Source organism: Pteronotus mesoamericanus, unplaced genomic scaffold (genome assembly GCF_021234165.1).
Source record: "Pteronotus mesoamericanus isolate MK-2021 breed Mesoamerican mustached bat unplaced genomic scaffold, CSHL_Meso_final contig_73, whole genome shotgun sequence".
In the NCBI taxonomy this organism is placed as follows: domain Eukaryota; kingdom Metazoa; phylum Chordata; class Mammalia; order Chiroptera; family Mormoopidae; genus Pteronotus; species Pteronotus mesoamericanus.
In genome coordinates this window covers 34463371-34490322 of record NW_026555245.1, presented here as the reverse complement: position 1 = coordinate 34490322, position 26952 = coordinate 34463371, and the positions used below count along the sequence as shown (strand labels likewise).

General features: G+C 34.1%; 1 protein-coding gene and 1 pseudogene across 2 annotated transcripts in view; one reads left to right on the top strand and one right to left on the bottom strand.

The window, feature by feature from the left end:
- Window positions 1-26952, top strand: part of MLLT3 (MLLT3 super elongation complex subunit) — a 260452-nt gene that overhangs the window by 172653 nt on the left and 60847 nt on the right. For both annotated transcript variants that reach the window (XM_054583208.1, XM_054583209.1), the window contains exon 5: window positions 19534-20244. In XM_054583208.1, the coding sequence (XP_054439183.1) occupies window positions 19534-20244 (711 nt within the window). The remainder of the gene's footprint in view (window positions 1-19533; window positions 20245-26952) is intronic.
- On the bottom strand, window positions 25152-26117 carry LOC129078470 (RNA-binding protein 4-like; annotated as a pseudogene).

Genomic DNA, 26952 nt, shown 5'->3' with positions numbered 1-26952 from the left:
TTTCTGAATACTATTCTGATTTCTTTTGATGAAGAGAATATACATAGCACAGCAGTTAAATGGACAGACTCTGTTATGAAACAGACTCTTTTTTTCTGTTGCTGGGCTTAGCACTTAGTGGCTGTGTACCTTGAGACAAATGACTCATCTCTATTTGTTGTTCCCTCATTTATAAAATATACATATACATACATCTTTATAACTGAAGATACTCTTTCATATAATAGGTCAAGCACCCCATTCCTCAGGTAAGTAAACTAAGGCATCAAATACTGAAATGATTAGTTAAGCAAGGAATAGCTGAATCAGGGTTGGTTTTTCTTTCAGCACTCTTGCATATTCTTTTTATAAAAACATAGTAACATAGAATAATGTTAGTTTCCAGAGACAAGGAATTATAAATTTAAAAAAAAAACAACCACCCAGGGCCACTTCTCTTAGTTGCCTTAAGACCGACCCCTAGAATAATCTTTCACGAGTCTCCTTCCTGAAGACAGCTGGATAAATTGCAGAGTGGAGCAGCTTGCTTCTTGTTGGCAGCAGCCTTTATCCTTTTGTTTCTTGCTTCGTAGATGGACGGTCTCTGTATTTCTCTTGCTTCTGAAAATCCAATTTGCGTGCAGAAAATGATAATTAAGAATCCACTCCCTCACCACCCAAATTTACTTAAGCCTGCATCAACCTATTTGTGGGGATTGGTTACGTTTTCATTTTCTGTAAATTAGAGGCAAGCATAATTTTTGTAGTTATTTTTTTCATCAGAATAGCAAGGGTATACATGACTTCAGAAGTGGTTTTTCTTGGCATTAACAGCATATGAAAAAGACTATAATAAAGTCAACAAATAACTTTGTAATCTACCAGGTTTTGAAAGTAGAGATGCAAATAAGTCATGGGGTAATGGTGGTTCTTTGAGTACTCAGATATTAAAAGATTTTCTCCTGAGGGTTGGAAATTTGAATGGTAATACACTTTATTAGAATCAGCTTACTGAGGCTGGCTTGCCACCCCTTCTTGGGAGAAGCTGCTTTTATATCTACTTCCCTCCCTCTTTTTTCCCCTTCCCTCTCCTTTCCTCCCCTTCTCGCTGCCCTCCTCCCCTCCGCTCCCCTCTGTTCCCTTCTCCTCTCCTCTTCCTCTCTCCCCCAAATCAGGGTACTTGACTTAAAAATGGTTCAGAGTATTTGACTCTAGGACAGGTAAGGCAGGCTCAGGAAGTCCAAAATGCTTTTCAAGTCCTATAAGACTTCTGGTAGAAGATTTTTATCCTTTTGTTTCTTGCTTCATAGATTGAAATTCTCTGAACAGAACTGATTTCTCCTGATTCTGATAATCAAGTTTGAGAGGACCTTCCTACATCTTGCACTATCCCTTAGCCTTCAGGCACCAAATATATTCCTCCCACCTCCTGCCCAGGAAGCTCTAAGTGTTTAATAAAACAGAAATTAAAAATTTCCTTCTGGGAAGTTTTCTTTTGTTTGTTGTTTTAGCTTAATGTTTACCTCATTCTAACAAAGTATAAGTACTTTTAAAATATCTGAGTACACTATTATGGACCATACTTAAAGCCAAATGCTGAGTATATCATGAATGAATCCTGGATTGTTTTTTTCCTTTCTATCAAACTCTACCCTCAGTCAATTTCAGGAGATAATACAATACACTTGTACATTGTCGTCTTCTCAGGGGTCTAAAGTAACCCAGGTGACTTTCCTAAAAAGAAAACAAAAGTTTCTTGCTGTCGGTCCAGGCTACTCTGATGTGCTTGTAGGAGAAAAAGATGCAACACTTGATCCCCTTCTTTTAGTGAGCTGGCAGAAACTTTATTATTGGATGCTGCTCCCATCTCACCCCAAGTAGGTTCTGAGGGCTTCTGAAGCCCAAGGATGGCAATAACATTGTTTTTTCTTTCAGAAGGCTGGCTGTTCTATAAATCTGTTAGATGGTCAAAGGGAATGTATATAAACTTCTTTCTACAACACAGCCTACCAAGTGGGGCAGATTTTTCAAAATAAGTCATAACTAGGTTATTTGCAAATAATCTTAGAATTTATGTCACAAGTTTAGAGTCTATTTTTTTTTCAACAGAAACAATCGACTTTCACTGAGAAGAGATGAACTAGGACTTAGGTTATGTGTTTGGTTTTTGTGTGTGGTATAAAACTTCAACCTCATTCAGTGTTTTTGAAAGCAAACCACTGCCTTTCCTTATATTAGAAAGTGATGATTTAGCTGACAAATCTAAATTTGTATTAGAGAGCCTTGGCTCCTTTTGGAATGACATTTAGGTGCAGTTTAGGTTTGTTCAGTGTGATAAGGGTCCTTGAAGGGAGAACCAAGTGAACTGAATTAAACAGACTATGGATTCTTCTGGGAGACCCTCTGATTTTGATGCCTTTCCCAGGTTCCTTAGTCCATTGTGCATAGATTGAGTCATGGGGCTCTTAAAAATACTATTATTTACTTTATAATTTTTTTTAAATTTTGAAAATTTTAAACATATAGGGAAGTTGCAAGTATAGTACAAAGAGTTTTTTTTTCCTTAACCATTTGAGAGTAAGGATTCAGATTATGCATCTCTGGCAGGAACATTATAGAGGTGATGCTGGGCTTCTCTCAGAAGTAATGGTGGTCATGATTTCCATACCTTACTACTATGATGTTACTCTGATCACTTGATTCAGATGGTGTCTGCCAGGCTACTCCACTGTAACTTATTTTTTTTCTTTGTAAATAATGAGTATTTTATTGGGTAGTACTTTGAAAACATGTACAAATCTGATTCCTCCTCAAATTTAAGTTTATTCTTGTATTTATTACATCATTGTAAATTTATGGATATATTATTTTTCCAACAGATTATAATCCATTGCTGTTATTGTTTAGTTTCATGCTTAAATTGTCCTGATTTGGCCAGTGGGAACCCCTGCAATCTGGTTTCTGTGTGTATGCTTAACATGCTCTGAGTTTTTGCATACTTCCTGACATTTGACTACAAGAAGATGTTTCAGGCTCATGTTATACTTTCCTTGCTCCAACCTTAGACACTGCCATTTCTTCAAAGAGCAGCCCATATTTAGTGGCTTTGAGCCACTGCATGGATGCTGTTCCTCCTATCACCACCCTCTCTTCCCCTTCCCTCTTTTGCCTACTTTGCTTGGCCCCACCTAAGAGCTTTTGGACTGAGTTGTTCCAAAAGAGAAAGGGCACATTTTGTTTTGATTTAATCACTTATGTTAGCTCTTTGTGGATGGGGACTGTAATTATTTGATCTGGCATCCCCTTGTGCCTACTGTATAATAAATGCTTGATAAAGGTACAAGTTCGTTCAAAGACAAATGCTTAGACAAAAGCATCTTTTAGGAGTTGGTCATTATCCTGGGTGCTAGGAAGACACAAAAGGGAACCAAATTTAAAAAACAAGAAAAGTATACATTTGTAGGAGTCTTGGTAAGGGAAATTGCTCTTTGTGAGGGATGGAAATAATTTTGAAAGGCAGCCATTTTCCCAAGTGGGTTTGTTTACATTAGTATGTATTCAATGAAAAAAAGTTCTGACTTTGTACTTTTAAAACTTTAGTTCTTATTAGAATGCATAGACCGAATGTGTCACAGATTTATACTTAATCTTGGTCATTTATTTTCTTGTATTATTCTAGCTCTGCTTTTCTCCCACCTTGCAGAATGCTGGTGACTTGCATATAGCTAATTGCTTTTTTAAAGCACAAAATGAAAATTCTGGTAATATAGAAATGTTATATTAGTTAACTTCATCCTGTAGTTTTTTAGTTTCTACACCTTTGACAAAAAATACTTCCAGAGAAAAAAGTTATTTTTTTCATTATACTTTTGATAATAAATAATAGCATATAGAAACAATATGAGTAGATTATAAGCTCCTTTCTGTTGATAGAGTTAATCATCTATGTTATTTCACTTAACACAAAATGCATAGCATATAATCAAACTTTCTCTTTTTTATTATAAAATTATTCAAGCACATATTCACTCAACACATATTTGTCTGCCTATTTTTTGCTTACTTATCTCAGAATTCTTAAAGGATTAAATGATAGAACGTGTATACTTTGTTAATAGCAGCTAATAAATTTGTCCACTGAATCATAAAGAGCATTTCTCTAGCTGGACTATAAGGTTCTGACATCAGGAATTTTGAACTTTTCTTTAAAATGTCATTATATTGTTGATACATTTGAGAATTTTATGTATTTTGTATGTTTATTGTAAAACAAACATCATAAACCTACCAATCAATTTAAGAATGAGAATTCTCACTCTGAGCCCCATTGCACAGATTCTTATTCAGGAGGTCTGGGACAGAGCTTAGCAATCTGAATTCATAATAAACATCCAGGTAATACTGATGTTGTTCGTCCCCTGACCACATTTAGAGATATACAGCTTTAGGATATATACCTACAAATGAAATTGCCAAATCATAAGGCATTCACATATTTAACTTTTTATTATATTTATATAGTAGCTGTAACAAGTTAGAGTTCTAAATCAGCAATGTGTAAAGAGATCCCATTCTTTTTCCAGTCAGATTTATTCATCTGTACCATTTAGCAGGCATAAAATTGTATCATATCATTATCTTATTTTGCATTTCAGTGATTAGTAAGTAATGAGGCTGAGTGTACACTTCAGTGATCATTCACATTTCTTTCTTCATGAAATGTTTGTTCATGCATTCTGCTTATTTAGTATTTATTTGTTGAGGGTCTTTTTATATTCTGGAGATATGCTTCTATTGTTGGTTATATTTACCATAGGTAACTTTTCCTATTTTGACCATTTAGTGGTATTTTCGCTTTCTCTATGGTCTTATTTTTTTTGTAGACAGAAATTCTTAATTTTAATGTGGTCACATTTTTTATGGTTAGTTCTTTTTGTGTCCTAATAAATATGTTTTTCTATATCCCAAGGTCATATAGATAATCTCCTGGGGGTTTTTTTCAACACGTTTGAGTAGTTTTGTCTAACATTTAAATATTTTCAAACATCTGGAATTGATTTTATATATAGTATGAGGTAAGAGTCTAATTTAAATTTTTTCCTATATAGATAATCAGTCCCAGCACATTTTATTGAGTTGTCTATGCTTTACTCAGAGATCTACGGTGCTTACCCTGTCAAAAGTCATATTTTCTTATATTTATGAATCTGTTGGGGGGGGGTGTGGTTCATTTCAGTTTCGCTGGTCAGTTTGTTGATCTCTGCGGCAGTGCCACAGTGTTGAAATTGCTATGGTTTTATAATGTGGTTTGCTATATGGTATGACAAAATATTACATAATTCTTTTTTTCTTCATACATTGTAAATTTTAGAATTATTTAAGTGCTTTGAAAAACTCTATTAGGATTTGGATTAAAATTAAATTGAATCCATGAACCTAGTCTATCAATTTACTTAGGCTTTCTTTAAAGTTGTTATTAAAGTGTTAAAGTATTTTTGATAAAGGCCTAGTTTTATGTTTTGTTTATTCCTAGGTATTTTATATTTTTATTGCTGTTATAAATAGAACATTAAATGTTTCCCATTTGTTGCTGTTGTGTAATATGAAGTTTACCTTTGCATATTGGTACTACTTCTAACTATCTTACTAAATTGACTAATTCCAGATATTTTTCTGTATAGGTTCTTTGTTTTTTTTTTTAATGTGGATAATCATATATATGAACAGTGACAGATATCTTTCTTTAAATATTAAAAATATTTAATTACAGTTGACATTCAGTATTATATTACTTTCAGGTGCACAGCATAGTGGTTAGACATTTAAGTAGCTTATTATTTAATTATCCCAATAAGTCTAGTACCCACATGACACCATATACTTATTACATTATTATTGACTATATTCCCTATTCTGTACTTTACATCCCTGTGACTATATTGTAACTGCCAGTTTATACTTCTTAATCACTTCATCTTTCATATATTTTTCTTATTTTCAATTATCCTATCCTTTCCCCCACTCGCCCTTTGTAGTTCTTTGTCAGTAGGACCACAAGTGAAAAATTAAATATAAAAGTTCCTGATTTTAAAGAGAATAATTCTAATAATTCACCATTTAAAATGTTCTTTGCATGGGATTGTAATAGCTACTTTTTGTCAAGCTAAGGAATTTATCTCCTATCCGTGTTTTGATGAAAAGTTTTGCTTTTGTTTTTCTTTTTAAAAGTCATAATAGATTTTGATTTTATCAGATAACTTTTTAGCATCTCTGAGATGAATGGATAGTTTTTTTCCTTTAATCTGTTAATGTGCTTCATAAGCATTTTTGTCATGCTAAACTATTCTTGAATTCTTGGAATAAACCCAATTTGTTTTGCTCTATTAGAGTTTTTTTTCCTCACTCATAATTGGATTAATTGTGTTAATATTTTATTCAAAAATTTGCATCCGTATTCTTGAGTGAAATAGGTCTGTATTTCTTTCAGGGCTTTTTTTGAGGGGGGGTGTTTTATTGCTTTGATAATATTTGCCACAGAAAGTGGGAAATTTTTATTTTTTCCATCACTTGGAAGAGTTTCTGTGAGATTAACATGGTGTTTACCTAGAATTTGCTCGTAAAACCCTATGGGCCTGGTCATTTTTTTGGTAGGAAGCTTTTAAACTATCGTGCTTCCTTGACTTTAATAAAAGATTATTCTTGTATTTTATATTTCTTTGTCAATTTTACTAAATCATATTTGCCTAAGAATTTACTTTCAAATTTGTTGGCAAAAAATTTTTTTAGAACCTTACCTGATTAATCCCCACTATACTTGCGGCTTGCAGGTGTATTTCTTTTTTTTTCTTCCTGATGTTTATTTGTTCTTCCCATTGGTTTTGTTTGAATTTTTATTGGTTTTTTTAAAAAAAAATTTACAATCTTTTGAGCTTGTTATACCATTGTTTCTAAAATATTCTAATTGTCAGTCATATTATAAAATGTAAGCATTAAATACTAAAGTTTTCCTCTGAGTATCTTTTTAACTACATTCCACACATTACACAAATTAATGTGTGATGTTTCTTTTATTCAATACTATGAATTTAAAATTTTCTATTTTAATTGCTTTTTCCTGTGAACTGATTAGAAGTATGTTTTTACAGTTCTAAATGTGTTCTTTAATTAAAAAAGAATTTTTTTCTAGTTTAATTGTGTTACTGTAATTTATTATTAAAATCACTTTCCTTCTTTCTGAAATCCTATGAAAGTACTTTTAGTGAAAGTCTATTACTTTTTGTTTTACTATAAAACTTTTGACTGCTGCCCCGATTATGAAAAGTGGTTTGTTACTTCCAACGTTTTGAAAAAAAAAATATATATATATATATTTTTTTTTTTTGTGAAGTCTGATGTCATTCTGAGTCAGGGTTATGCTAATGGATGTTTAACAACTGCCTCTGGGGAGGGCGGAGAATTCCTGATATTTGTTTTTGTTTATTTACATGGTATAAATAAATACTTTCTTCATGTTATGTCAGTTATCGTGGGGTTGGGAAGAAATACACAGCAGCACACAATTATGAAGTATTTCTACCATCCTCATTAATAATCATAAATAATTACCTAGAGCACAGATAATTAGTAAGTGATGAGTTATATCTATTACCTGTGCTTTTAATATTTTTCTACTTTTACATTTATATAATTTAACTTGTAATAATAGCTTTGTTTAAAATCAGGCTCACAGAATTCTTGAAACTTTCTAACAGTTGGCTCTTGTGGGCTTATATTAGCTAGCTGTAACATACTACTCATTTACATGTTCCTTTTTCAATAGGTAATCTTTTATTTCTTACTGTTTTTACAATCTTTCTGTACTTACAGTTCTTTATTTTCAGTACAGTGTGTCTAGGACTAAATTCCTTTAAATTTATAATATAATATAATATATAATGTATTATAATAAAATAATGTAATATTATAATATAATTTTATTTTATTATTTATATATTATATTTATTATTTTATATTATAATATATAATGTATTAAATATTATATATTATATTAAAATATATAATATATTCTATTATATTATAATGTATATTATGTAATAAATATACTATAATATAATATATTACAAAATATACTACATGTTATATAATTTATATTATATTAATTATATATAATACTGTACTCTTTCTGTGGATTCATGACTTTTATCATTTTGGAAAATTCCCAGTCATTATCTATATTTTATATTTTTCTGAGTCTCTGATTAGATATTTGTGATTTTTATTCTGTTAATTTTATTTATCCAATAGGTATATTGAATTTTTATGTGTCAGGCACTGTTTTCCATCTTATACTTTCAACTGCTCTGCTGTGATTCATAGTATACTTTGAAGCTTGAGTGTTTTCTGTGAGTAAATATTACTTATTAATCCTCACTGTCAGCTAGTACTAAAAGAGAGGACTGGAATAATCTAGCCAATATGTTTTAAAGCTTATTTAAGAAAATAGAAATTGTACAAAGCTAAATATACATAAACTTAGAAAGAGAAGTGATAGTACGTAAAGCTTCTCATTTCAAACCACAAAAGTAATCAGAAGTTTACTTGAAACTTCAAAGTCTTCTAAATACAACTTACTGTTCATAGTACTTAATTATAATTTAGAATTTAGTCCATAGCAAGTTAGGAAGCAGTATATAAGTAGGAACATTAAAACAAGGTAGGGTTCTGAAACAAAAGTATTTTAAAGTACATACAACAAAGCCGAAACTAGTCATTTTAAAAGGCATTTTAAATTTTTGTCTACTTGGAATATTATTCTGTAAAATACTGAATATTTTTGCCAAATAATACTTGATAGTTAAATTTCATGTTTATATACAGATGCAATTCTTTTATACATTTTTAATAATAAAGAAAATATGTATTTAGTTTACTGTTAATGCTTTTGAACAGAAGTTTAGGGGAATGGAAATTTAACTGCTATTTATTCTGTTCACTTCAGAATTGAAATAAATTTTTTTCATTTGTTTCCTTTTCTCAATTTAAAATGCGATTTATAGATTTTCTTCATCTTTTGAATAGTATAAGTATAAAGAATAAAACTCAAAATGCAATCTAAGTAGCCTAAGCATAGAGCTTCACTGTAGTTTGGTCGGGGGGAAGAGATACCATTCAAACAACATCAGAAGGAAAATTGAAATTGTTTTTAAAACAAAGGAATGGAGCCGTCATTTAATTGAATAATCTCTATATTTTTCTAACTCAAAATTTATTTCACAAAAATTTCTGAAGTACAAATAGGTAAAACAAAAGCGGGGAGGATATAAAATATATTTGGGAGGTTGAAGAAATTTATATCAAAATAATTTAGATACATGATTTGAAAGAATTAAATAGCATAGGATAGTATTTAACAAAAACTAAAAATTCTATATTGATTCTTCCCTAATCTCCTTCCCACCTACTGGAAGAAAACACTTTAATTGTTTCTTACTGATTGATTGACTTTTTTTTAATTGACTTTTTTTTAAGTTACAGGGTTTCTGCCAAAGGTTTCCAGACTATATGCCTGTTCTTCTATTGCTGTTTGAGAATCTATCTCATTTGCTTCATTCCCCTTTCCTCCCAATATGACACCATTTTTAATTCTTGTCTTAGATACAACTTTCTAGATGCTCACATAGAACTCTCTTCTTGTTCTACCAACTATGGACAGTTTCTCTTAGTTTTCTAATTTGTAAGCTCAGGGTATCTAAGAGTTTCTTTATGGAGAAGGGAAAGACACTCTTACTTTTGCATTGTCACAATTGATAACATTGTGTTGTGTAATACAAATTTTAAGTTTTGTGTGCTTGTCTATAGTAGCAGTAGCAGTAGTGGTAATAATCAAAAGTGCTTACATGTTGTTCCTTCCTTGCACTAACCACATTACATATATCATTTATATTATAATATATATATACACATATGTACTGCACATATATTAAACTAATTTAATCATCAAGTTGACCTTGATAATAGTATGTATCATATGGTCTCCATTTTACTGATAAGAAAATTTAAGTCACTTAGCAAGTTGTTGACCTGAGTAGATTAATTTCTAAAAGTTGAAAATTAATAAACATTGTTTATGATTATGAATAGTTAAAATGTTTACTCACAGCAAAGATGTGTACTGTTATCACATTTTCTTTCTTGTATAGCCACTTATTTTGTGGCTTTAAAAAATGTTTTCCTTTATTGCCTCCTTATTTTTGTGCTACATTTCTCAAATTCCCGCTTTGCAAATATCTCCCATGGAGGTCCTTGTAGGATCCTCTAGTTTTAGCAGTGATCACCACCTCATCACCCTTTTGGAGGTTATCATTTATTTTATTTGAACACTACAAATTTTTGTCATTTCAAATTGTATAGTGTGGCAGATGCTATTTACATTGATTTTGGAAGCATTTGTGAATTGAGATATGGTATCTTACAGTTTTGTGATATTCTTTAAAATAATCGGAGATAACATGTTTTGCAAAGGGACATTATATGAAAGGTTGGTTTTCCAATATCATGTAAGTCCTCTCAATACAACTATTTTACTGTCTGTCAAGTTTAAAATATTTATTTAGTAACAAAACACTCAAAGTTTAAGCCACTTCAAAGGTATGTAGGGAGGGCCTCTTATTTCAGACTATTTGCCACCTACCAAAAGTGTACCCCCTCTACTAGAATGAAATAGAACTTCCTTCATGCAGTTCTGCCCAGACTTGCTGGCATGTTCAGTGGTGTTCTTTTAAAGTCTTTATAAAGTCAAGTTATAATTGGCAAAATAGGCAGTCGTTTTTAAAACCCAATTGACGTGATAGACGTATAGTAGTTTAAAGTATGGGTATTAGGGCTAGACACCCTGGGCTTGAATCTCAGTTCTACCATAACTACTTACTTGGGTGTCTTTGATTACATTGATATTTGTGAATCAGTCCCCTCGTTGTGAAATGTGGCTAACAGATACTTCACAAGGTTGTCGAGTTAATTGTTATAAAACTCGGATATCAGAGTCTGGAGTAGTATGTGTTCAGTAACCGATTGCCGCCACCCCCACTATCCCACAGTGCAGTTGTTCTCTTGGGGGTCTTTATTTTCTCACCCTCTATTCATTCCAGCCTCCCTACCACATTGCTACCAGATGATCTTCCTAAAATGAATAGTTGCTAATGTTGACTATCTCCTTAGACCCTCGAGTGGATCTCCTATGCTTCTCAGATGTAACTGTTCTTTGTACATGTTATTAAGGCCAATTTGTCTTAAAGAACTGGTAGAACTCACAGCCAGGTATGACTAAGGGGAATCTGTTGTTATTGTTTAGATTTTGTCCTTAAATGATCAACATCATTTTTTGATTCTCTTTCATGTTACTTATTGGTTCTTGCTTAACTGATAAGATGATTGCTGGATCTTTGTCACTGGGCACAATGCAGACTTACCTGGATTTCTGTAGGTGTAGTTATATGTGTATTGGCTGTCTTTTGTACAGATCCAGGCAAATTGAGGAATTTGAGGATGTGATTCTTCAATTCCTTAAAATTGTGGGCTGCCCCTCCCTGGGTCAGGCCTAGAAATGGCTTTTTTTCCCCACTCTGAGCCATGGAGAGTATGTGGCAGAGTTCTGTCTAATTTCCTGTTTGAATGTCACCCTCAAAAATGGTACAATGTTATTAACAAAATCAAAATAAGAACTTTCAAAGCATTGTGTCCTGTAAAAGCAGACTTTTCTTTTTCTTTCTTGTATGTGTATAAATAGTGGAGTTTTTTGTTTTATTTTTATGCTCAGGCCATTTAGATTGTTACTGAATGAAAGACCCTTGTTGCTATTCTCAAGTGCCATTTCTTGTCCACTTGTGTATTGTTTCTTTTGTCCTTTATCCACTGACTAACTTAATAAATGTTAACTTTTGGGTCTTGTTAGCCTTGGTTACTTTTAGTTAGCCTTGGTGTTTAATAAATTTGATTCATGTTTCTGTAACTCCTACCAATTGTTGTTGAAATGATTTCTGCTTCACAATCTTAATGTCTTATAATATTAATTTTAAATAAAACATTTATAGTATAAAATCAAATGATGCTGCAAAGCTCATAAAAATCATCTATAGTCTGCTGTGCTCTGCTCCTCACCCCCAAAACACACACACCACACACTTAGAACTATTTTTAATTCTTTGGCTGTTTCTTTTGGTATTTACGGACTGTTTTGAAATATTTATAAATTGCTATCCCCTCATTAACTTTATTCCTTTTATGGTAGATCATGAATTTGAATTCAAGAAACTTTACCTCTTTTAGCTGATTTTGAAAAGTAGATTTTAGATCTTCTCTAAGTCAGAATTGATAAATTTCTCCGTAGAATTTGAACCTTAAATATACAGTTAAGGCACTTTTTCTAAAGTGTAATAGAATTTGTTTCTTTTACTTTCTCCATTATATTTGATATCATACCATTTTCATATGTGTGGATCTATTTCTAGTTTCTCAGAGTGAGTACTACGTGTACCTCTCTTCCCCCTGCTTCTTTTCCTCTCATTTTGGAAATCATGTATGCAATAAAGGCTGTAAGTTTTCCTTTGAGCATATGTTTTGCTGTGCTCCTAGATATTTTAAAGTATGAAATGCTCTTTTAATTATTTCCCTTTGACTGATTTCTTTGTCCTTATTTTTTATAATTTTTAAAAAATTATTGTTCAAGTACAGTTGTCTCCATTTCCCCCCCACCACCCCCTCCCTCATCCCATCCATCCCCACCTCCCACCCCCTACCCCCCACCCGCTACCCCCTATGGCTTTGTCCATGGATCCTTTATACATGTTCCTTGACAACGTTTCCCCTTCTTTCCCACATTGGTCCCCTTCACCACCTGCTCTGGCTACTGTTGGTTTGTTTTTTTATTTCAATGTCTCTGGTTATATTTTGCTTGCTTGTCTGTTTTGCTGATTAGGCTCCACTTATAGGTGAGATCATATGGTATTTCTCTGTCACCGCCTGGCTTATTTCACTTAGGATAACTTATTTTTATAATTTTATTAGAGTATGATCAATCTATGTAATCTATCCAGAATAAACATTTTCAAAAGAGCATTTTAAAGTTTATTTTATAATTCTTTTTTTTTTCCAGTTCTCCATGGGCATATAAAAAGTTGTACACTTTGCCCTGTCAGCTGTGGCTGTGTTGGTTGGAGCATCTTCCTATAAGTTGAAAGGGTCTCGGGTTCAATTCCCAATCAGGGCACATGCTTAGGTTGTGGTTTTGGTCCTGGTTAGGGTACTTATGAGAGGCAGCTGATCGATGTTTCTCTCTCACCATCGATGTTTCTCTTCTTCTCTCTCCATCCCTTTCCCTCTCTCTCTGTCTTCTTTCCCCTTTCTCTAAAATCAATAAGCATGTCCTTGGGTAAGGATTAAAAAAAATAGTTGTAAGCTTTATTCAGATTTGTGGATTGTCTTAATTTCATCATGTCTGTGCTCACTTCATCTTATTAGATCTGTCCATTTTTGACAAAGATTTATTGATTTCTCATTTCAGTGAAACATTTTTCAAGTTATTTTTTACATTTCAATACATTTTGCCTTATATAATTTAGCTCTTAAATTTTTTATGCTGTTTGGTCCTCTTAACCTTGAATTCCACATTGTGTGATATTAATATAATACTCATACTTTTGGGGGCACTTAGCTGGTATTTCTTGGCTCATCCCCCTGATTTAACCTTTTTTTTCAGTCACTGGATTTTAAGTGTTTCTTACAACCTGTATATGACCTTTTCTTTTTAACTTAGTCTGACATTCTATCTTTCAGTGGGGGAATTCAGCTTTCTTTTTTATTCCGATGAGTGATAGTTGATTTTATCGCTTTATACTTTGTTCACTATGTAAATTTGTGACTTTTTTCAATTATTGTAATTTTGCTTATATTTAAGTTGGTTTTCATTTCCTGGTTTTCCCTTGTTTATGTGGCAGTCCAGTACTTTTCCATTTTATTGTTGTCTACCTTCTCTTTCAATTGCTCATAATCCAATTTCCCCCACTTTAACATGAAAAATGATTCACCTTGACACTCTTACTAATCTTTTTCTCGAACATTTCTAAATTTCTATGGAGATAATTCAGGTTTTTAAAATACGTATTTTTCAATTATATTGAATAGTTGATATACAATATTATATTAGTTTCAGGTGTACATCCCAGCTGGAGATTAGACATTGTGTAATTTACTAAGTGATTATCCTGACAAATCTGGGACCCATCTGATAATTCAGTTTTTTAGGTTCAGATATTTGTTAGACTTTTCTGTGTCTGGAATTCACATTGAGCACTTGTATTACATTTTCCATATAGTTTATTATCCATTAAGATTTAGTTCTGTATAAAGGGCAAGGTACATTGCACCACTGTTTTGTACCTGCCCTGTCTTCCCACATATAAGGTTTTTTTCTCATTCAGTTTTTGTTTGGTTAAAATCTTTTCTCAAGTCCTTTGCTTAGGTGGGGCAGTGAGCAATGTGCTCTTTGAATCCTTAAATTTTGGCAAGTACTTTTACACATTGAATGTGTATGTAGGATGTTTGGGTTGCACTGCTTTTACTCCCAGCAGTCTAGATGCTACTTTTTTTTTTTTAATTCCAGTATTACAAACGAGAAGTCCAATGTAAATTTGGTTCTTTCTGGTAACTTGTAAGATTTTCTTTTTATCTTTAGTTTAGGAATTTTAGCAAATTTTTTTGCATGTGTCTTTTCATTAGTTCCTGGAAATTTTCTTTCATATTACTGTATTACTCTCTTTTATCTTTCCCTTTTCCTCCTTCTAGAGATTCTTCTGAAACTCTTCCTAAGGTTGGTATATTAGTTAGATTGCCTCAGTCTGCTCTTTAAGTCTACTTTCTTTTCTTAGTATAATTTTCATATTTTTGTAATTTTACATTATGCCTTGAGATTTCTTTCAGTTGATCCTTCACACTACCAATTATAGTTTATCTTCATCTTTAACGTACCTACTGAATTGTTCAGCTTGAGGATATTTTTTGAATTTTAATTTATCTTATAATCTGTATATATTATTTTTGTTTTCTAGCTGACTCTCCTTAAGTAGTCATACTATTTTGGACTGTAATAGTTCATCTGTGTCCTTCAGAAGATCCGTTAGGTCTACTCTCTCTTACATTCTCCCACCATTAGGTATGTTATATATGTATGTAAATTGGGGTTCAGGCTGAGCTGTTAGGGGACCTTAGGTTATTGTATCCTATAAATGATGAAAGGCATGGGCATCTCAGCCTGCACTGTAGAACTAGGCATGTTGTCTATTTTATGGCCTGGAGGTCTCTCTGCCTTTCTTCTGGTCTTGCACTCCCTAGCCTCAGGAGTAGAGGGTGGTGTCACGTCTACTGAGTGCCTCCTGAGTGCCCTTGGGGCCAGGGAGGTTGGCCACACTAATGCAGTTATGTATGTGCAGAACTCTTTTGGGTTCTGCTTGGAGCCCAGATCAGAGCTATTCTGCACCAGCCCTTTCTGAAGGTGACTGTAATTCCATGGCCACATTCTTCAGGTCCCACTAACTCCCAAATTCAAGATTCATTACTTTCCCCAGAATTCTGAATATTTATACTTTATTCATAGCATCAGATGGTATTTCATCCATCTGTGCCATTTATCAAGTGTTTAATGACATTACGGATGAGACTTCCATTTTGAAAGTCAGCCTTTGACTATCATGGTTTTCCCAACCTCTTTGAATGCATAACCTTTTGGACTGCGCTATAATTTGTAGGAACTGTCCCTTTAAGATGTACCTGGGACAAATAAACTCTTTTAGGAGAGTTTATTGATTTGGGATAAATAAACCTCTTCTAGGCGAGTTTATTTGTCCATATGCAAATTTTACTGAATAAGCTATGGCTGAACTGAAAATCTTGCACAATGCAGAAGCTAATTAGAGTAGGACAGAGGCCAAAATTAAGAGGATAGGTAGGGGAAGAAACGGGAGCTAAAGAAGCATCTTTGCATTAATAGCAATAACAGGAAGAAGACATGATGATAATATGGAAATTGAAAATCACATACAATCAGGAGACCTTATTCTAACCAATAGCTACAATTTCTCTTAAGCCCAGGGTTGCTGATAGCTAGTATTATAAGAGATTATACATTAAATGGGCCCGTGCTGTTGCAGAAAATTAAAACAAGGAAGAATTCATTAGAATATGAGTAGATGAAAAAAAGATTGTACCCTATATTCACAGGTTGTAAAGTTAGTGCAGAAACATGTCTATTTATATTTAAGTATTTATTTGCCTTAAATATTTGTGATTTGAATTATGTACACATACTCTATCTAATATTGATATTCCATTTGTCTTAATCAGCCTCAGGCAAAGAAAATTTGAATTATACAACATGTGTAAACTTCACACTGAATGATCATTAGTCTGTGCTGCTTAGTGGCACTTAATGTTCAGTAAAAAAATTTAAGAGCCAGTGGCTTGATCCCCAATATATAAGAGATAGATGGGCTAACATTCAGTGAAAGCTTTTATTCTGTTTCAGTAACAATTTAGTTCCTGACTTTGTATGCAAGCTTTTGTTCTGCATTTATTACATGTATGAGTATGGAGTCAGGTGACATACATTTGTACTTGGCCATTGAACACAGAAACTGTAACCCTATGAAACAATAAACATTCTCCCATCTTTTCTTTATTTTCTAAATTTGTATTTGTTGGGGATATTGCTAATGAATATGTTTTCCTCCTTAGCTCAGAGTTGTATTTTCTTGAAAGCTTTTTGGTAAAGTGGAAGGAGCAAGAATGGTTGGGTCATTTGCTTGTACCAAGATTTGTTGGGTGGGTGAAAAGGTGATGGTAGGCATTAAAAACCTAGACCAACATGGGGAATAAAAAGTTATAAAATTTCTGGAGTTTTGTACTTAACATCATATGTATGTAATTAAGTTGAGAACTTGAACTTTCTGTGACACAAGAATCTGTGTCATATACCACGATGTACTTTGCGTTAAGAATTCCAGTTTGTACTATGAAAGAATTTTAACAGTAAATCATGGAAGAGCCCTCATAGAGGTCCTTTTATTTTTGTCGCTGCTGAAATGTTACTATTTTTAATGCTTAACATTTGAATATATGTTAATAGGTTAAAATTTATATATTTTTATAAGTTACATTTGTGTAACATGCATAATACTCCATAAGCTTGAATATTGAACAGCAATACTTTGGTGTTTGAGAGCCATAATTAGAACACTGATTGCAAATTGCCAAAATTCAGTAAGTCAACAAACCAGTTAACAATAACAAAAAACTCAAGGATATTAGATTTCATAATGCTCTTCCTTAATTTAGTTTGTCCATTATACTCTACTTAATTTTTCATAGTATTGTTTAACATGCCAGGAAATGTCTTGTAATAGAATTTATAGAATAATGTAGTTTCGGTAATAGGAATACTATCTTTAGCATTTTGCTTTTAAATCTCAGATTAAGATGTTTTGTAAGGGATTATCTAGTTTGCTGCATAAAAGCTTGTCTTTGATTTCTAACATCCATTTTAGAATTTCAAAATCAAATTCTCACTTGCAAAAAATAAACAGAATAATTGGTATGTGTCATTTTGTTGTTGTTAAGACAAAAAAAATGTAAAAAGAAAAAATGCACATTCCCACTAACACAGAACTAATTTTTCATTTTGGGTATTACTTTCTAATACTTATCCCATTTACATGCCTTTTCCTCCCATAGACCCAGTAAGTAGATTGTTCATGTTACTGAAAAGCATAGTCCCTGCCTATTATCATTTTGTGTGTCATACTAGATATTTAAGGAGTAGAGGATCGGCTTACATATATATCATTGAACTTAAGTGGATAAGTTATAGGTGATACATAATAAACAAGCCTAAAAATATAAATTCCAGTGAAATTTGGCCATTTATTTGTGTTTGGTTCCATTAGGAGGTAAGTGAGAAAAAGTGCTTTTAGTATAGCTATGGATTTTTGTAGTCCAGGGTTTACTTCTACTCATTTTTACTATTAACAGTAAGGTTCACAAATGTGGTAAGTATGGACTTAGATTTCGTACATAGATAGAAAGGTTATATATTCTGATGTATTTATATGAGTGAAAAATTGGTAACATTTAAGCAAAGACAGCAGTTAACTCATGATCATACAACAGTAGTTGATAAAGATTAGTTAGTTATTCCATTTGATGACTGTTAGGTGAAATCTTTGTTCTTTTAGTTTTCCTTTTTTCTTTGCTAGTGGATCAGAGACATATTTCTTAAGTGCTGAAGTTTGGACAACAAAAAATAATTGTTTTTTATGTCAAATGAGAATAATTTTATTTGGGGGGGGTCTCATGATTCTTTATATTATAAAGCCACTTAAAATGTAATATTATTTGTCCTCACTGAGTGACCCTGGGCTGTTTTACTATCTCTTTCTCAAAGTTGGATGCTGCTCCCTAAATGTAATCTGGGCTTAGATCCCTCATTGCTTCCATTCCTTCTAGTCTCTGGTCTCCAAGTACTTTTTCATTCTTCTGTTTCTAGTACTAATTGCTTATCCCTGAGGACTTAATTCAGATGGTAATTCTCCATAAATTTCTGAATTATTCTTTTCCCCAGATGCTCAACAGAATTACTTATCTCCTGCTTTCTGTTGTTATAACAACATATAAGTGGTTCTTATAGCAACTATTAATCATAGATACATCACAGTTATTAAGAGTGGGACATGTGGAAATCTTGCCACCTGCAGCAACATGGATGGACCGAGAGGGTATTGTGCTGAGTGAAATAAGTCAGGCAGAGAAAGACAAATGCCATATAATTTCACTCATATGTGGAATCCAGAAAACAAAACAAATGAACAAGCAGAATGGAAACAGACTCGTAGATACAGAGAACATTTAATGATTGCCAGAAGGGAAGGGAGTTGGGGGCTGAGTAAAAAAGGTGAAGCGATTAAGAAGTAAAAATTGATAGTTACAGAATAGTCATGAAGATGTAAAGTACAGCGTAGGGAATATAGTCAATAATATTTTAATAACTATGTATGGTGTCAGGTGGATCCTAGGTGTACAGTGGTGATCACTTCATAAGTTATATAAATGTCTAATCACTGGGCTATACACCTGAAACTGATATAATGTTGTACATCAACTGTAATTGAAAAATACAGAAATATTTTTTAAAGGGGCCATGTGTTATCCATCTTTGTATCTTCCAGAACAAGCATTTAGTGAACATTTGTTGAATTGAAGTGTTTAGAATACCATGCTTCTCATGATTAAGAAAACAGCTTGCCTCATTAAATTCCTTGATCCATAGTAACCCTCATTCACCATGTTTCTCGCACACCCTTTTTCCACCTGTTATACTGTGGTTGTTGGTTTCCATTACTTCGAGAGCAATCAAAGAGGGATCATTTTCTGCAGATGGAATGTAGGGAAAGTGTCTTTTGACTCTTTGTTGCTATTCGGTTTTGAGTTTCATTTCTTTCCCCTTTTTTGCAGGACCCTAATCGGAGTGTTCATACCAGCAGCAGCAGCAGCAGCAGCAGCTGTAGCAGCAGCAGCAGCAGTAGCAGCAGCAGCAGCAGCAGCAGCAGTAGCAGCAGCAGCTGTAGCAGCAGCAGCAGTAGCAGCAGTAGTAGCAGCAGCAGCAGCACCAGTTTTTCAAAGCCTCACAAGTTAATGAAGGAGCACAAGGAAAAACCTTCTAAAGACTCCAGAGAACATAAAAGTGCCTTCAAAGAACCTTCCAGGGATCACAACAAATCTTCCAAAGAATCCTCTAAGAAACCCAAAGAAAATAAACCACTGAAAGAAGAAAAAATAGTTCCTAAGATGGCCTTCAAGGAACCGAAACCCATGTCAAAAGAGCCAAAACCCGACAGTAACTTACTCACTATCACTAGTGGACAGCAAGATAAGAAGGCTCCTAGTAAAAGGCCCCCCATTTCAGATTCTGAAGAACTCTCAGCCAAAAAAAGGAAAAAGAATAGCTCAGAGGCTTTATTTAAAAGTTTCTCTAGTGCGCCACCGCTGATACTCACTTGTTCTGCTGACAAAAAACAGATAAAAGACAAATCTCATGTCAAGATGGGAAAGGTCAAAATTGAGAGTGAAACATCAGAGAAGAAGAAATCCACTTTACCGCCATTTGATGATATCGTGGATCCCAATGATTCTGACGCGGAGGAGAACATGTCCTCTAAATCTGATGTGAGTAGTCTTGTTGGCTTCCCTCCTGTCCCTTCTTAGTTTTCAGATATTATTTCAAATAATTTCAAGATAAAGAATATGGGAAGAAAATGACAGTTGAACCATAACATGGTAGCATGGAAGCACCTAGAAATGAATTTCCTTAACTAATGTAAAGAAGGAAATGAAATCATTAAGAACTCTGCAAGTTTTTAGGCTGTGATTTAAGCCATCAAAGGAAAGATATATTCCAGAGTATGATAATGGGTTATTTGAAAAGCAGCAGAAAAACTTACATGTTCATTAGAGCTTAGTTACTATGCTTTTCAGTGATTGCTGATCTAGGAAGGTAAGAAGAATGCAATAAAACTTTAATACAAAGGACAATAAATTTAAAAGAGAAACTTAGAAAATATTAGGGTGCAGCTATAATGTTGGTCTTTTTGATCAATGGAATGAAGTAATTTGGTTACATAAATGGAAAGCTGGTGATGGTATTTTTAAAACAGTTTTATCTAGGCAAAATTGATATAACAGTATACTATACATATATAATTTGATAAATTTTAACATACATATGTGCCTGTGAAACCAGATGACAGTGTTTTGAACGTGAAATATTTTAATTTTTTTTATTGTATAGCCACTGATTTAAAAGTACAACAACTGTACTTTTCATATCAGTTTTCTGGTAGTAGTAATTATTTTATTGTGGTCTTCATTACATGTTTTTTCTGATGAGTGTGATTATCTTTTGCGGGCACCTAAAAGACCATCTAAGCCCCCCAGAATGTTGAGATTTAAACTTAGAGTTACAGATTTCTCAGAGTTGGAAGGGATTTTCAGGTTACTTATTCTAACCTACCAATGTAAGAAATCTTACACTTTAGTGACAAGACTATTAGTAGTTCTGAAGGTATTTGATTCTGTTTCTGGAGAATCGAATAGAAACATTATTTACTCTGAAGTTATCTCTTCCTCACATTTCCTTTTTTTCTACTTTTGGCCTTCTACCATTGCTTATCAGTCATGATCAGTCCCAATAATCTCCTTACTTTGGCACTTCAATATTTCTACACAATGGTCAAGGAAAACATGTGGCTAAAAATTACTGGCAATTTTAGAATACTGCTCTTTTTGTCCCAAAGGGTGGCTTCACAACTGTTCCTAGTTCAATGTTGGCAAGGGGGTCTCAGTATTAGATTACCTATCCTGTGTTTGTACTGTTTTTGATAGGAAGCCAGCCAGAGTTAGGACCTGGCATCAATACTGATTTCTAGTCAACTAGAGACCACTTTCCTTCCCCCTACTCTCTACAGGTAATCTTGAAATTTAAATAGAAGATCATTATTAGGAGCAGAGTAGCATATAAAATACAGGAGATTGAGTAATTCATTTCAGTATTTGGTAAAGACTTTACAGTGATAGTTTGTGAAATGGAGATGAGAGCTAATGGGTTTATTCCAATATTTCAAGGAATTATTTTTCTTCCTTTGCTTTTTTACCTCACCTTTTCCATCAAAATTTGTCCTTAAGTCAGATACTACTTGGAACTTTTTTTGTGTGCTTGACTTATTTCAAATCACCCTGAAATGTTCACTGATGCAGTTGGGATGTGATTGGGCTATCGAGATTATCAAGGTTAGCAACTTTGTTCTGACATGTTTCTGTTCTTCTAGAACAGAAGTTTTAAAATTATGGATTGTGATTCACTGGTGAACCATGAAATCAGTTTAGCATGTCATCACCAGTATTTTTAAAAAGTCCAAATACATTGTAATTAGTATGGGTAAATAATGGTTTGTGAAATTCTTATTTCAGAGGGTGTGTCATTTCTTATAGTAAGCCATGGTCAAAACTTTTAAAGGCATCTTTCTTGAATATTTGCTGATTTGTGAGAAAGACCAGTGGCATTCACAGAGCAGTATTGAATGATCCTTCTGCATGAAAGTATCACAGTTTACTGCATTTTGCCATGGATAATGCGCACTTTTTCGCCCAAATTTTTGAGGGGAAAATAAGAAAGCACATTATATGTGGGTACTACTAATTTTCATATTTATATAAATGTTTTTAATCTTTTATTTATGCTTATAAATAAAAGTGTAACTATAGAAAGCAATAACAATATTCATATGCAAAATAATACCCTGAAATATGATAATCGATTTTGTTTATAAATAAATAAATAAATAAATAATTGAATTAAAAAATTAATGCAAAAGATTTTTTTGTGTTTGAAAGTTTGGGCCAAAAACATGGGTGCACACTATACACGGAGCACATTATACATGGTAAATAAGGTATCTTTCTTTTTAGATAATTTTGTGTATTCTCATTTTTGTATGACTTTTCATAAACTTTATGTCTAGCTTTTGGTATATTTATGCAAAGCAATACCATTAAAAATATTCTGGAACGAAGAGTTACAATTATAATTTCTTATAGTAGGTAGCAAACTTTTTAAATGATTCATGACATATTAGAGCTATATATCCAGTGACCATAACAGGAGCATTTGTAATGTGGATATCATTACAGAGAAAGCCTCTGAAGACTTTCAGGTATTATTTCAGTATCAAACCCAACAACTGTACTTGCCTGATCAGTGTTTTGATAGTAGTATTGCTTTTATTCTTGCTGCTATTGGTTTAATTCTCTAAAAGTAGGTGGTGGAACAGAAGGGAATTGACAATAGTAGTTCCAAGTAAGCCAGGGCCCAAAAGACCTTGCTGTGAGCAAAGGCGGATAGAAGAGTGGTGAAATTTCCTTTATTCAATAATAAAGATAGCCTTCGTTTGACCTTTTCATCAGTACTACCTGGTGTCCCTCCTGTAGGCAAGACAGAGGGAACAAACAGGAGGCAATTGTAATGGAGCTCTTAGCAGCCCTAAACCTCCCACGGCCTGTGACTACTGTGGCAATAGCTTGGGGTGGAACCAACTTCAGGGGGCACCATTCACATTGTCCCAGTGGCGCGTGTATCTGCATCTGAGTAAGTGGGATCAGATGACCCGATCTCTCTTAAAGTCCTTTCCAGCTTCATTATTTAACATGAGCCGGATATATATTCATTTGTGAGGAATGGGTTGGCAGGTAATTTTAGACAGAGAGGGTGGAAATTGTGGACATTGGAAGTAGAAGAAAGACACAAAAAATAATTGGAAGAGTGTGAAGAATTAGGAAGGGCTGGAGTAAAAAGATTATTTACCTGCTATATCTGTAAAGAAAACATCTTCTTTGGTACAAGTTATTAGTTACAATCAAAATGAAGGACTTTTTAAGGAAGCTTTTTAAAAAAAAATTTAGATTCAGGTTTTACATAAAAATAAAAATCAATGCTACTGAGATAGATCAGAAGCTTAGATTGTTTTTGATGTTGTTAAGATTTTTATGCACTTTGTAAATGAGAAGGGAAAAAGAGAAAGGACATCCATAGTTTGTACGCCTGCATGTTATTTTCAGGATCACTTATTTGTTGATAAGTGTTTAGGTAGGTAGGTAGATACGTAGGTAGATAGGTAGGTAGGTAAGTAGGCAGTCGGGGAGTCAAGTAACCAAGTATTTAGGAGTCTGCACTCCCGTGTCAGACATGCTGGCTGTGTTTTGAATCTCACCTCTACCTGTGATCTTAGACAAACGATTTAATCTAGTCTATTTCTTAGTTTCTGGGTTTTGTTTTTTGTATGTGAAATGGAGATTATAATAGTGTTAAACTTTCAATTGTGAAAATAGTCAATCTAAATAAAGCATTTAGTACACTAATGAAGAAATGTGAGTTAGCCATTATTATGTATGATTTGGCTTCTGGAAACCTTTATATCCTACCTGAAGCATTGAAAGATTTTTTGATATTCAAAAATACTGCAGAATTCTATCTTTTTTAAGTGTGTGGCTTATATGTTTTAATGGGGAAAAGGTACTTGGAATATATGTTGTATTGTTCAGAATTTTGTCTTGAGATGTATGACCTTGATATGTATGAAATGTATATGTCTTATGGAAAAACACAGGAAAAAAGACTGTTTGTTTTTTTTTATTTTTACCCTAGGATGTAAACCTCTTTTTAATTAAAGAATAGTTGATATACTATATTAGTTTCAAGTGTACAACAGTGATTTCACATTTATATATACTTTACAAAGTGATCACATGAGAAGTCTAGAAACCATCTATCACCATACAAAGTTATTGCAATATTATTGATTGTATTTCCAATGCTGTACATCCCTGTGCCTTATTTGTGTTATAACTTTGTACCTCTTAATACCCTTCCATTTTGCCCATTTCTCCTCCCCATTGCCCAGCTCTCTGGCAACTATCAGTTTGTTATGTGTATCTATAAGTCTGTGTGTTTTGTTTTATTTGTTTGTTTAGTTTTTAAGATTCTACATATAAGTGAAATAAATATTTGTCTTTCTGGGGCTTATTTCACTTATAATACCCTCTAGGTCCTTCCATGTTGCTGCAAATGGCAAGATTTTTTTTTTCTAAGCTGAAATACCATGTATTTCACTGGAAAGAAAAAATAATGATCCAACTCTTTGTGTCCACCTGCCACAAGCTTTTGGGCCAAAGACTCAGAAGCAGCGACACTGTCATCAGGGTCATTCCCAAATCCAACACCCACTGGAAGCAGGAAGGTATGGAGGTGGCATAGGCCCCACCACAGTTTCTGCACACAAGGAGGCCTGCTAGGAGAGCAGAACATGAATGGGAAGCTACAGAAGTATTGAAGGACAGGAAAATGGGCAGGAGAGAGGAAAGGAGAAGTGGTCGCAATTTAGCAAGGTAAATTAAGATCCACAGTTCCTGAGAGATTAAACACACAGAGCCAAGAATGTCCCAGGCTCTGCTACCATGACGAGTGTATTCTCATGCACAACCACAGCTCAGAATTTCAGTCCACACGTGTCCTACCTTGAGCTTTAAGAGACTGAATACCATGCCCAATCCACATACTGCTCTTGCTCATACTGGACCACGTTGTATAGGGAATTCCACGTGGCTGCCAAAGCTTGGGAGAACTGACTCTCATGCCTGAAACTGTAGCCCTCTCCAACGGTGGGGACGGGTGCTGTAGTGCAACACAGGAGCCTCCGATCCAGCCCGTAATATGAAATAGAAGCTGCAGTAACAGCAGCAGCCTGTGTTCTGGACTTGTGGCAGTTAGGACAAAGTCTGCTCTGTGTAATTATATGCAGAGGCAGCTGCAGCTGCCACCACCTCATAGGACCAGGCAGCAAGGAGCACTTGTAGTAGACATGAAGTGCTCAGTAAGCATTATTATAATACAATGAATCCCAATAGCTCCTGGTGTAAGGTGTATGCACTGCTCCATATTGCTTATTTATTGCTCTATAAAGTCAGCTATCACCCAAACAATCTATCAGACACTGTTGGGACCAGTACCCCTCTTTCCTACACTAGTAGCAGCACTCTGGTCTCCCATCCCAGGTGCAGCCCTAAGCCAGCTGGTAGACAACTGCATGTGCATTTGTTTGCCTTGAAACTCTGTGTTGTCAAGGCCCCTGATGGCCTCCACTGCATCCTCAGCCCATTCTTTCAGATGTCATATTTATGACTGATTCAGTACACCTCAAACTTGGCCTGAAGCTCTTTGCTGGTACACATGGGACTGGTGTTGCCCACATGCAACTTTTTGGAGGTTTTGCTCTTATACTTGCTGGCTTCCACATTGAGGTTCACCCTGCACAGCCTGTAGTGATGCAGGTTGCACATGGCATCCTCTGCTGCTGCCTTGCCCTCTGTGTGCACAAAGCTGTATTTCTTAATGATGTCACATTCCAGCACCTTCCCATACTGTTTGAAGAGCATGCAATCCCCTGTTCTGTAGCCTCCCAGGGCAGATTTCCTGTGAACAGCTTCACCATCTCGGCACTGCCTGCTGGGAAATCAGCAGGAACTTTTCCTTGTAGTGCAGATGCTTCTGACCACAAATGCCAAGATTTTGATACAGGCTTCTGGGAGTCTGGGTACTTGAGGGTAAACCACCCATTGTGGGTTCTTGGCTTTGTGCAGGAAAGAATTCAAATGCAAGCCAGCATAGAGTTTAAAGTGAAAATTTATTTGTGAAGTGGTAAGACAAGAGAATAGGCTTCTCTATAGACAGAGCAGACCCCTTTAGCAGAATTTGCTTCCTTTATTGAGATTCATTAATAGGGGTGGTAGGGTATTCAATATGGGTAAGGAATATTTGGGATCTTCCCAGGGACGGGGTGGGGATTTTTCAGAGGAGCTCAGTCAGCCATTTTTTGTTCTTATATTCTTATGTCCTTCATTTTTGATCACTGCTGAATGGGACGTGTCACTTAGCATGTTAATGTATTACAGTGAGCTATAATGAGGATAAGGGTTATCTAGTCACCATGTTGGATTGAGATGGTCTCTGCTGGTTTAAGCCATAAATACAGTGGAGGTGGGGAGGGTCTTACTTCCTGTTAACAGTTCCTGTAACTTTTACCAATTGTTGCCACATACCCTATTTCAATTTCATTCTTTTGTATGTCTGAATAATATTACATTGTGTGTGTGTGTGTGTGTGTGTATACATACACACATATACATACTGCATCATCTTTATTCATTCATCTATCAATGGATACCTAGGCTGCTTCCATATCATGGCTATTGTAAATAATGCTTCAGTGAACATAGGGGTATACATATTTTTTTTGGACGCGTACTTTTGTTTTCTTCAAGTGAATG